The sequence below is a fragment of the Oncorhynchus gorbuscha genome, linkage group LG07 (assembly GCF_021184085.1).
Source record: "Oncorhynchus gorbuscha isolate QuinsamMale2020 ecotype Even-year linkage group LG07, OgorEven_v1.0, whole genome shotgun sequence".
Lineage (NCBI taxonomy): Eukaryota > Metazoa > Chordata > Actinopteri > Salmoniformes > Salmonidae > Oncorhynchus > Oncorhynchus gorbuscha.
Window position 1 is genome coordinate 24,232,325 of NC_060179.1, and position 12,663 is coordinate 24,244,987.

Here is a 12,663-nt window from a genome sequence, read left to right on the forward strand (position 1 = left end):
CCCTGCACATTGACTCTGTACCGGTACCCCCTGTATATCGCCTCGCTTGTTATTTTACTACTGCTGTTTAATTATTTGTTACTTTTATTTTCAATTTTTTTTACTTATCAATTGTTTTACTTAACACTTATTTTTCTTATATCTGCATTGTTGGTTAAGTGCTTGTAAGTAAGCATTCACTGTAAGGTTTACACCTGTTGTATTTGGTGCATGTGACAAATAAAATGTGATTTGGTATGGTGTTGTCACGCTCTGACCTTAGATATCTCTGTTTTCTTTATATTTTGGTTAGGTCAGGGTGTGACGAGGGTGGGTATGCTAGTTTTTGCATTGTCTAGGGTCTTTGTGTGTCTAGGGGTTTTGTAGGTCTAGGTATTTGTATGTCTATGGTGGCCTGATATGGTTCCCAATCAGAGGCAGCTGTTTATCGTTGTCTCTGATTGGGGATCATATTTAGGTAGCCATTTTCCCTTTTGTGTTCGTGGGTTCTTGTCTATGTGTAGTTGCCTGTCAGCACTCATTTGTATAGTGTCATTTTGGTTAGTTTGTTCAGTGTTCATTCTTAATATAATAATGTACGCATACCACGCTGCACTTTGGTCCGATTCATATGACAAACGTGACAGGTGGAGGCCTACAGCCTAATATACAGCGCATAATCAGTGCCTTTTTTGACAGGACCACTTGCGGTGAGCAATAAAAGCCTTGCAACACAAACACATTCAAATCAACTAGCAGGACAACCGGCATGCTCATTTGGAAACCGTAAATGCCAAAATAGGAGAATGATGACCTGCAAGTCTAAAGAGTGGCTTGACAGATTCCCTGTCAAAGTACTTAGACTGCATACAGCTCCAACCCTTTTTTCCCACATCAGTTTCCGTCTCTCGTTATACTGTCATGTGGTAATTGTTACTTATTGTACAATTGCTGTCTGGAATCGGGCTGCATTAATGCCATTTAATGGCCCTCGTGAGTTCTGAAACCAGTGAAGGGCATCTCTGCAGCCATTTGCAATATGTTTGCTGCTATATTCCAGAGCGAAAGCTTGAGCTTTTCTTGACATGTACAACACACTCCACCATTTCTCCACCTCAAAGAGGATAGTAAAAATTGTGCTCACGTTGTCTTCCCACACAATCAGAGTCTGGATATCATGAATTGGGTCATACATTTTCTGCCAGGACAATCAGAATTTGTAAGCAGATTTGTTTTTACGTAACATGAAAACCTCTACATTTTTTCAATTCATCCGTTTAAATTCTTAAATGGATTAAGTTCTTCTACAATGTGATGACCCATCCACATTTGGACAGTAACAATCAAGCTCTGGGTATCTATGCAAGGAGCAATTCGGAAAGAATCTAGAAGCTTCTCACATAGGATTTGTTCTAGCCTAAAAACTCATGTAATAACTTGTGATTTTAGATGGAAAGCTGTGGCATCCTCCAATACAGGAGAGCGATTTGGCCTCAAAGTGAACTTTGTCAGTCAAGCAATTTTGAGAACACTGGTCTCCGTCTTGTCTTACTGAATTATAGATGCTACCTACTGCCAGGTCTTACAAACAGACGCTGCATTTAAAACATTTATTTTTTGCAATGCTTTTCCCAAGCTTTCTCCTATGGCAAAGTCTTGGCATCAGTGCATCTTATTCTCATTAACACCGTGCAAAGCCAGACTAAAGTCAGAATAAATTATCTTAAATCCAGTGCTTGAAATGGAGTCATTCTATAACCTTTGAATTATGAAATGAATATAACTAATTACATCTGCAATCAGTGGGTTCTATAAGATTCACCATTGAAGCTGCGGTTTAAACATGTCTTCGGAGACTAATATTGACTGGGAGAGACTTAGACTCAGACACGCATTCAAATCTAGCGAAATCGACACAAATCCTCGCAGTGCCCTAAACCCCTTATCTTTCTGGATCCCCGCTCAGAGCTGATCATCTCATTTGAGGAGACGGTCGTTCCTCTCCCTCCTGGCGGTGAGAGTAAACCGTGCTCAGATCCAGCACCCATGCTGCATAGCCTGGGATCCGAGCCTCCTCCATACAGCAGGAGGAAATCACAGTGGTGTGGAAAAGTGTGCCTGCTTATCAACAGTTACCGTGGAGGGATGCCTTAATAAAGAGGAGAGAGCATTGTGGCCTTAGACTCTCATTATGGAACGAGAGTTGTCTTTATAAATGATTTGGAAGGGGGGGGGGGTTGCAGCAGGGGACGAAGGGAAGGATAGGGGTAGAGAGAGAAAGATTTCTGCTGTGTTAGCCTTTGATGGAAGCCCTTCCTTAAAGGCTTGTTATACAGAAGCTTTTGTACCCTACGAATAAGGACGATCCATTATAATGAACACATCGGTCGGAGAAGTCCCATGAGATAAACACTGAAGTCTACACTCTGTACAATGTGGTGAAATCAGGCTACTATTTGTTGAGGAGTTGGTGAAATTGGGTTATTGACCAGGAAAGGTCAGTGGAAGAGCAGGGACAAAGGATATCGACATTAGCCGCAGAAAACTAGCTAATGACAACATCCATCCTATAGATTTGTGTCGATAAATAATGGGGGGGGTAGGCTATAGTGTCGCTGTTGCTCTGTTGTCAACATAGCCAACTACACCTAACCCCATCGTTAGGATAGTGTGGAGGAACATAGCACAGGATAAGCATGTGATATACAGGGCATAGAAAAGATGTCACTTGCTATAACAACGAGGAAACAGAGGCAGGGGGATTAGATATCCACTCACCACGTTACCCTCACATTTCCCAATCATCCCCCTGTGTTCGATAGCATCATTCCACACAGCCCCATCGTATTAGATCAGTATCACTGTATCCATTCACTCCAGGGAGTCAGGCGTGTTCTCTGTCTCTCTAATATTGCCAGGCAACTTGGGGACTACCTGCAGGGCTGCAATGGGATGAAAATGAGCGATAGCAGCCTTCCTCCGTACCCGTCGCTGTGCTCCTGCTGTCACACAACCAATTACAGGCTAGAACAAGACCTCGACCTCGCCCTAGAAAACCTCCAACCTCGGAATTATCACAAAAGGCATGCATCCTAACGTGAAATGTGCAAAACTCAAAACTTTGCTCAAATCTCCCACTGACTGGGTTTGCATGGGTATAATCTAAGAATCCATAACCAAATATTAAATGTCTGTCAAGAGACTAACACGTGGATCATGCTAGATTGAGTCTGACAGCCATAACCATCATAGGAAATATTTGCTAATAAGGGTCATCTTAAAAAGTACACAAACACAACCATCAAACTAAGCCCTGATTAACCCCAGGGGTCCTGGACATTGCTTGGAGGCGGGTGTTGCTTGTGTACATTGGCCCTTAGCCCATTTGTTAGAATATAAATCCCCCTCCACCCACCCCTTGATCTACCTCCAGACATTAACCTTGTACAGTTTAACGTCACATGCCAATATGTACCAAGTAGACATTTTTAGATACAGGAACATCAGCTTCTCCTGTAATGGCAAATGACTGCTCAAATTATAGTTCACTGGAGAGGTTGATCCTCATTGGTGGCCTATGCTCCTCATGCAGCAATGGGCCCCGAGGACAATTTATTTTCTATAATAGTCCAAAATCCATCTATTCCAGAAATAAATCCTGAGTCAAATCTGGTCAGTTGATTGGCCTAGCCAGGAGTAGATCTGACTTTTCCCCAGTAGAGGTGAAGAGACTTTTGGTAGTGGGGTCATATTTGATGTTGGGAGGTTGACATCTGGGAAGTGAGTATAAGGGAACCATAAACAGCTCAAAATGAACTTTGAGCTGAGCCCAGTCTGAAACAGTGGGCCAAACTCACCAATGAGTCAGCAGCGAGAATCTACAAATTCAATTTCAGTCTCATCATTTGCTCCAAATGACATTAATTCAGTCAAACATCCTAATGTAATTGGGGGAGAAGTCCTGACTCCCTTCACTTTGTACAGTTTGCTTAATTCTCTGTGTCACATCATCCTACCGTGAGTGATGTTACTCTATCTTATTACAGTACATGACATATCCTATCTGTAGTCTGTCTTCTGGCCAGTGGTATGGTACGGTGCACATTTTAGGATACCCTCAATCTGAGTATCATCTGTGGCGAGGGTACGAGATAGCTTGTGCCGCCGTGGAAAGAAAGTTCCTGCCTTCTGGTCCGCCTTGCTACAGCACTGAATGCAGACAGTCAGCCTCAAAGGCAACAATTATCCCCCCATTGAGCCAGTGATGAGGCCCCCTAGTTGTATCAAAGGCGACAGGCTGAGTTGTGTAGTCAACTCTGTGGGGTACAACCAGGGACCTCCCGCAGTCCTGCCATTGTGCAACACCAGTTCGATTCACCAGCATGTGGAACTAAACAGTCTGGAGAATGTAGCACGAGGCAGACTGTTTCAGACCTTTCAGTGTGATATCTCTAGTTGTCATGGCAATGGGTAAGAAATTGTAAAGTAGAGAGGAAAACACACAGGCATATAATGTATTGCTGCATTTATGATGATGAAAGCAGAATTGGAACCCAGCCATACTAGAGTATGGGGACACAGAGTGAAGACTGATTTTTTGGGACAGACTCCTTAAGACACTGGAACACAACAACAGTGGCTGCCATGAACACTAGGTCAGACTAAGAACTATACTAAAGACATCAGACCACTGCCTTCTCTTGTCTTAGCCCTCTTTTATATGCTGAAGGGGTTTCGAAGTAAGCCAAAGGCTATTCTTATAATGCAAATAGGGCCTTTATGAATCTGGTGCAAGTCAAGATAGTTTTCCCTGCAAACTATGTTGTCTAGGGCCGGCTCTAGTCTTTTGGGGGCCCTAAGTGAGATTTGGTTGGGGCCCCCCACCTCGCGGCAAAACATTTGTAGCCCCCCTCTTGACATACACAAGTTCATTTCTGTCAATTCTGAATATTTTTGCCATGGAGCGGAGATAAAATGTTGCAATTTTAAAACAAATGTAATGCAAGTCTACTCATTTGGCCATGGAGCAATGAGAAAAAATGTGCCGTTTTATATATATGTCATTTAGCAGACGCTTTTATCCAAAGCGACTTACAGTCATGTGTGTATACATTCTACGTACAGCCAACTTCCTGCAATTCTAATCACTTTGCCATCGGGTAGATAGAAGCTTTTGCAGTTTTAAAGCCAATTTCCTGCAATTCTACACACTTTGACATGATTTATGCCATGTTAATATGATGTCTGAGTGAGAATCACTTATAAAATCAATGGGGGCCCACTGGAGGCCAGGGCCCCTGGGTAACTGCCCTCCGTGCATGGTCTTTATTCGACTATGAATATTACAAGTTTAGATAGCTGGTTAAACTAACTACCAATCTAAAAATGTACATGGCTAATAGTCAGCTAATTGACCCTTCACTAAGCCCCTCCCCAGATTTTTGAACAACCAATTGCTGCACTCCAATCGATAACAATTGTCATCTAGTCCGACACCTCTGACAAGCTCATGTTTGAAACACATGAAAGTCAATGAGGGAAGTGGGAAAAACTGTTTTCTTAATAAAAAACATATTGTTTAAATGGTTAAATAATTGAAGAGTGCACCAGGGGTACTTTCTACTGTAATTCCTGAAATGCAAAGCCTGGAGTATTTTTCAAATCCAAAATTACACTTTTGTTACATTGTTTGTTAGCTATCGCTCAGTATCATTGATGACTAAATGTTGTTAACGCTAGCTAGCTGCTTAATATAATTTGTTTTCTCAAAATGTATGTTAGCTAGCGAAGTTAGCCATGTTATTAACTCCCTAGCAGCTGGGGGCCCTATGCGACCACTTATGTCGCTTATGCCTGGAGCCGGCCCTGACAAAGTCAAATGAACAAAACCCTGGGATATCAAGAAGGGATATCAACAACAATAATAACAGATGGCTTAATGCATTTGGACACATTTAATTGTGTAATAGGGCTCCCGTGGTGCAGCGGTCTAAGGCACTGCATCTCAGTGCTAAAGGCGTCATTACAGACCCTGGTTCGATTCCAGGCTGTATCACAACCGGCTGTGATTGGGAGTCCCATAGGGCGGCGCACAATTGGCCCTGAGTCGTTAGGGTACGGCCAGAGTAGGCCGTCATTGTAAATAAGAATGTATTCTTAACTGACTTGCCTAGTTAAATAAATAATTGATTAAATGTGAACTAAAAGGGCTGTGGTGTTGTTTTGAAGAATTGTTTACTTAGAAAACCGGTGCTGCATTTGGAAGACGGAGAGAAAGAACTGAGTTCTGCCCATTGAAATGGACTCGGTGGTTTGCTGCAATTTTAATTTGGTTGGGTGATTGAATTGCAGGAGCATCAACACAGACAGTGCTAATGGGAAAAACAGGACTAGAGAGAGAGCACAGAGAAAGCACTCCCTTCAATCTTTCATTGTCTCCCATTTCACTTGTTATCCCGACCGAATAACAATGATTTGGTAGTTATGGGTTATAACTCTCAGTCAATGTGTTGTTACCAGAGAGCTTGGCCATATCATGGAGCCACTTCACTAAAATCTGCAAAGAGCTGGCACAGAGACATGGAAAACTTAAAGTCCAATCGAAAAGCAAAGGAAGGAAATACATGCCAGCTACTGATTGATAATAGTGATGACCCATCATTTGGTTCTATTTCTAGAGGGTTTTCGATTAGTAGTCCTATAGTGTTTTCTACTAGTCATTTCCAGGTCCAATGACAAGGACAGATTGGTTTTAGTAGAACCTGTCCTAGCCAGTTCTTTCCACAGTGATTACATGTCACATACTTTCCCCTTGCAATGAAAGCCTTTTCCACCAGTTTCCAAGAAAATGTACTATATTTCAATGTAAATATCACAACCCACCCACACAATTTCCTTCTGTAAGCCTGTGCTATTGGCCTCAGACAATAGACACTGCAGACATAGGATAGATACAGTCTGAACATTGTGATAGGCTATGCTGCCCTCTACAGGACAATATTTTCAGTGACATTGAAAAATAATTGTTCAGGTGAAATGTCAGCAATCTCAGTAGCCTAAAGATGATCCCTCTACTTGTTTCCTTGCCTTCATCCACACTGATGTGAAAGAACTGTAAAACTTTGACCAACTGGGTTTGAACCTGGTCCGTCTGTGCACCTCAAGACAGTGTCAACCAACTGAGCGAAAGCCTGGGGATTTTTTTCAGGGGAGCTAACACAAGTCTTCGGGTCTCAGGCAAGGTTACAAGGTTAGTTCAGCGAACCACCTCTGCTACAAAACCTACAAATAGTGACGCACCAGATTGCTTTCTTCCATATTCTTCCACATCAGTGCAGATGAACCTAGTCAATTACAGAATACAGCACCAACCTGTTCTCTGAATGTGAACTACTTGACAGCCCTGCCATACTTCCCATCAACATGCATCAGTTACTCAAAATGAACTGGAACGGCAGCCAGAGAGACAGTTAATATGGGGGTGCGTGTCTTCGAACGTAGACTATAGCCGTTGGGGGGGGGGGAAGCTCGTCAGGCCGTCGGTCACGACAATTATTCTGCTCCATGTTCATTGTGTAATTGGTGCTATGCTTCATTAACGACAGCATTTGGACAGGTGTATTTCTGACCTCACCAGTCCCCTCTGTATGGTTATAATGAGAGATGCATAATACACACTGCTCTGGCACAACAAGAGAAATCCCCACACTGAATTACAACAGTGATTGGCTGACCCCTGAATTGACGTTGAAGTTTAGAACTAGGCTTAATATTATGCATCAGCTAAATATACAGTAGGTCTACAGCACATGATAATGGAGTTTGAGGGATGGGTTAACTTTGAGACGAACTGTGTTGAATAGGCCTAATGAGGTAGGACTGCCACCATGCGTTGTCAAAAATGTTTAGGCTCAAATAAGTTAGCACCTCCATAGTGAAATCAAACAACAACTTTGATTAACAACATGATTAAACTAATTATACTACCCATTTGTCATTAAACGCTTTCCAGTCAGTCAGTACTTCTAATCCTCTGGAAACATCAATTAAGACGCTCAACACCTGGTGAATTTAAATAAGTATACCATCTTTGAAATATTTAGACATGTAAATCTCAATTAACACAACAGGCCTGGTAGAAACTCAACTGCAACATTTCTCTGACAAGTTAGTTGAGATGTCTCATTTGGCACGTCTAAATATTTTATGTTTTGATTTGAGCGCCAGTTTTTGCTATTTCATAGTAGGCCGACATTTCTAAATAGTAGGCTACAATATTATAGGCCAATAAAGTCATTACAAATAACCATATACTTGGTATAGGCATATTTCAAGAAGCTAGACCACACTTTACAACCAGACCAAATAAGAAGGCTCATATAGTCATATATTATTTCATTGCACTCACCACAGAGCTGTGTTCCATAGTTGTTAATCACCTCCCTCAGACTGGCAACATCAGGCTGGAGTGAATATCTTCCTCCCAAAGAAATAGCCTCCAATCTATCAAGTTGTATATCGTGTCAAACAAGTCTGGCGGCTACAGTGCATCCTTCTTTCATTCCTTTAAGTAATTACTCATTAGAAATGGCTGGACAGGTGAATGCCATGAGGTGAAGGCCTTGCGTTCACCTGTACAATCATGTGTCATCAGCGATTACTTCAAGGAAGGGAGGAAAGATGCCCTTTTAAGGAATTTGAACAGCTCATGTGTAGCCAGGTCTCAGACTTGTGAGCCAACATGGTCATTTAGCGGTCATTTGGCAGAAAACAGTGAATAGATCCCTTCCTTATTGCGTTCCTGACAAATATAATGTATCATTCTCCACCCAGACCCAAAGGCATGAGTTCCTCAATGGACTGAGGAACTACTGGTTGTAAACAAATTGCTGGCTCAATAACTTCTTCATTAAGAGAATGGTCTTGGAGGGTGGAAGTAAAGAGAACACCCACTGGAAAGCCAACCCTCGCCAGAAGTGGAGAGAAAGAGGAGAGGACTGACAAGGCCAGAGAAGTCTACTTAACTGCTGTATATGAAAGGCTAATCGAGTGCCACAGTATGAGTTGTAATACCCAGAAAACCTGGTGTGACGTTTTGACAACCGTGTAAATCTCTCTAGGACAAGGTGACTTTTATCAATATATTCATTCACCTGTATTTACCCCACAAAAATGAAATGCTAATCATCTGCTAATGTGGCTATTCTTATTTTAATTTAACCTTTATTTAACTAGGCAAGTCAGTTAAGAACAAATTCTTATTTACAATGACAGCCTACTTGGGAACAGTGGGTTAACTGCCTTGTCAGCTCGGGGATTCGATCCAGCAACCTTTCGGTTACTGGCCCAACGCTGTAACCACTAGGTTACCTGCCACCCCTTCAAATCGTCCACTGTCATGATGATCTGGATGAGACTGCCAAATCGAGGCAAAGGTCAGAACTCTGGATTAACTATTGAATGTTAACTAATTGTATGAATGTATATATTGGCTACATTTCTTTAAAATGGACAATTCTGTAAACGGTCTTGTGTAAATTTTAAATTGATACAATACCTGCTAGCAAAGGTATCAGCTAGAAATGACGTGCAGGAGCTAGCAGGGATTTAGTTGTCTTCCATGATTTCTACTTTTATGCTAATTAGCATGTCAAGCCAGGGTAAGACTACACGAAACACAGCCCATATTTTTACGTGTTTCTAAAATCCTCTATGGGAATAATGACTAGTGGAAAAACGATTAGAACCGTTTCTCTGTTTGGCCGCTAGGTTTTATGTGCATTATGACCTCGACTGAGGGGCATCACACTGATGCTTGGCAAATAGCCTGCCCTTTCCCTCACCCCCACCCAGCAGACACAGTTGCCAGTGTGTCCACGCAGATGTATCACACACACACACACACACACACACACACACACACACACACACACACACACACACACACACACACACACACACACACACACACACACACACACACACACACACACACACACACACACACACACACACACACACACGTCATCTCCTCTGAAATAAATGTCTTCATTCAAGGCCACAACACAAAAACCAAATCATACTCAAAAAAGGTTTTTAGAGACTTATCTTTATTTACAGTATCAGGACATTCATGTACAAATTTGTTCCCATAATAAGGAACCTCTCGTTTGATATACAGTAATTACTATTGGGAGTTAGGAAAGAAAAACAAGCGCCGTCTGCAAAAACAAGTAAATTATTTGCAATTATTGCCGAAGAGATTGAAACCCATGGGATGTTCCCAGTTCTGGGTCAAACGTGTGCAAGGGCTTTTTAAACAGTATTATTTAGAGATACACTCCCAAAGCAACAGAATGTTTGTTTCACATACATAGAATTAACCCTCTCTCTCCCCCCGTTCCCATTTTACAGGATATCTATAACCTTAAACAAAACACCTTAAGAAAAGAGATGGCCTGACGAAACATGGACAAAAAACTGAAGGGAAAAAAAAAGATGCAATTGCATTTATGGCCCGAGTTATTGCTAATTCTCCAAGCATGGCACCAAAGAAGAAGAAAACAAAAACCAAACAAAGTATCACAACAAGGCTTAGGGCCAGATTCAATCAGATCGGCCGAAACCCACATGTTTTGACATTGTCGGAGGTGGAACCGCCTTTGAGCTGTCAAATCCACAACGGATCCCGGCATTATACCTAACGCGCACATCGCCATTGGCTGCACAGAGTCACATTGAGAGAAATCCCATGCAGCCTTGTTTACAAGTTCGAACACTGGAATGTGAGACGTAATCTACACTTCGATTAGGCGGATAGAAATCCTCATTATTTTGCTCATTGATTTTCCATTCGAGCGTCATTATTTCTATATCGCCTACACTTTCTCGTCCTGAACTTTAATGCAAGTGGGATGGCTGTGGTTTCGTGACAATGATCACAAGAGCAGCTCTGATTTGACAGCTCCAACGCAGTTCCACTTCCGACACCGCCAAAACATCAGCTCTGCGGGTGTCGGATATGGGTTAACGCTTGATCTGACTGAATCTAGGCCTTAGTCTGGAGTAACGATTCCCCATGTATAGTAAAGCAGCATCAACATAAGACAAAAATCAACAGGAAAAAAAATCAAATAAAAAATAAAGAGTTTGGCTTACGAGTTCTGACCATGAGGTGGGTTAAAAAGTGTCATTTATTCTGGTTTGTAAGTGCGACATTTTGTACCGCTTTCACCTAAATGTAAGAGCAGGCGTTCTCCACTATGGTTCCTGGCGAGCTACTGGGTGGTGAAGGCTTTCGCTCCGAGCCATCATTAATGTACCTGATTTTACTAACCAACCGATTAGGGCTGTGATCGGCTGAATTAGCTGGTGTGTTAGTGAACGGCAGGAGGGAGACCCAACACAACCAGTACCTCTCCAGGACCGAAAGGAAGACCCCTTGTGTAAAGGTTGAGATGTATGTGTGTGTGTGTGTGTGTGTGTGTGTGTGTGTGTGTGTGTGTGTGTGTGTGTGTGTGTGTGTGTGTGTGTGTGTGTGTGTGTGTGTGTGTGTGTGTGTGTGTGTGTGTGTGTCCTTTAGTATATGAACTCCCCAGGGACCTCTTGGAGGGCACTAAAGGGCTCCTCGAACTTGAAGCGCTTGGAGATAGCCTTTTGGTCGGGGTTTATGACCTCCTTGTCCGTTGACTGGCGACACTGGCCCAGTGTGTAAGCTGCCACCACGACCAGCTCCTCTGTTACAGGCCCTTCCTTCTCCTCTTCCCTGATGGGGCTCTCAGGGCTGGCTGGCTCCGAGGGGCACTTGGTTGGGCTGATAGTCTCTTTCACCGCTGTTGTCGCCTCGGCCTCCTTTTTCTCTTTTGGCTGGAGCCACTGGTGCTGCAGGCACTCTTCTGCTGTGGCACGGTTCCTGTTGGGAGAAAGGAGAGTTTGAGGCCAGGGAATCAATGGGAATATCCACCTTCTTCGCTGGCTTGGTGGGTTTCAGCAAGCATGGTACATGCAATGCCAAGGCTGTGGGTTTGAATGCCCAAGGCACCTATTTTATGACATATATACAGTGCCTTCGGAAAGCATTTAGACCCCTCGTTCTAAATGTTATGTTACAGCCTTATTTTAAAAGTCTTTAGGTGCCTTTTGGAAAATTTTGGAAAATTCTAAGCGGGCTGTCATGTGCCTTTTACTGAGGAGTGGCTTCCGTCTGGCCACAACCATAAAGGCTTGATTGGTGGAGTGCTGCCGAGATGGGAGAACCTTCCAGAAGGACAACCATCTCCACAGAGGAACTCTGGAGCTCTTTCAGATTGACCATGGGGTTCTTGAACACCTCCCTTACCAAGGCCCTTCTCCCCCGATTGCTCAGTTTGGCCGGGCTGCCAGCTCTATGAAGTGTCTTGGTGGCTCCAAACTTCTTCCATTTAAGAATGATGGAGGCCACTGTGTTCTTGGGGACCTTCAATGCAGCAGACTTTTTTTAGTACCCTTCCCCAGATCTGTGCCTCAAAACAATCCTGTCTCGGAGCTCTACGAACAATTCCTTCGACACCATGGCTTGGTTTTTGCTCTGACATGCACTGTCAACTGTGGGACCTTATATAGACAGGTGTGTGCCTTTCCAAATCATGTCCAATCAACTGAATGTACCGCAGGTGGAATCCAATCAAGTTGTAGAAACACCTCAAG

At 43.0% G+C, this 12,663-nt stretch overlaps 2 protein-coding genes across 2 annotated transcripts in view; both read right to left on the reverse strand.

Annotated features, from left to right (window-relative positions):
- LOC124039678 (vesicular, overexpressed in cancer, prosurvival protein 1-like) overlaps positions 1-8,566 on the reverse strand; it is a 103,050-nt gene extending 94,484 nt beyond the window's left edge. The window contains exon 1 of the mRNA XM_046355900.1: positions 8,387-8,566. Coding sequence (XP_046211856.1) covers positions 8,387-8,404 — 18 coding nt within the window. The 5' untranslated portion in view covers positions 8,405-8,566. The remainder of the gene's footprint in view (positions 1-8,386) is intronic.
- A 1,501-nt stretch (positions 8,567-10,067) lies between these two features.
- LOC124039680 (serine/threonine-protein kinase 17A-like) overlaps positions 10,068-12,663 on the reverse strand; it is a 38,482-nt gene continuing 35,886 nt past the window's right edge. Inside the window, exon 7 of the mRNA XM_046355901.1 lies at positions 10,068-11,890. Coding sequence (XP_046211857.1) covers positions 11,557-11,890 — 334 coding nt within the window. The 3' untranslated portion in view covers positions 10,068-11,556. The remainder of the gene's footprint in view (positions 11,891-12,663) is intronic.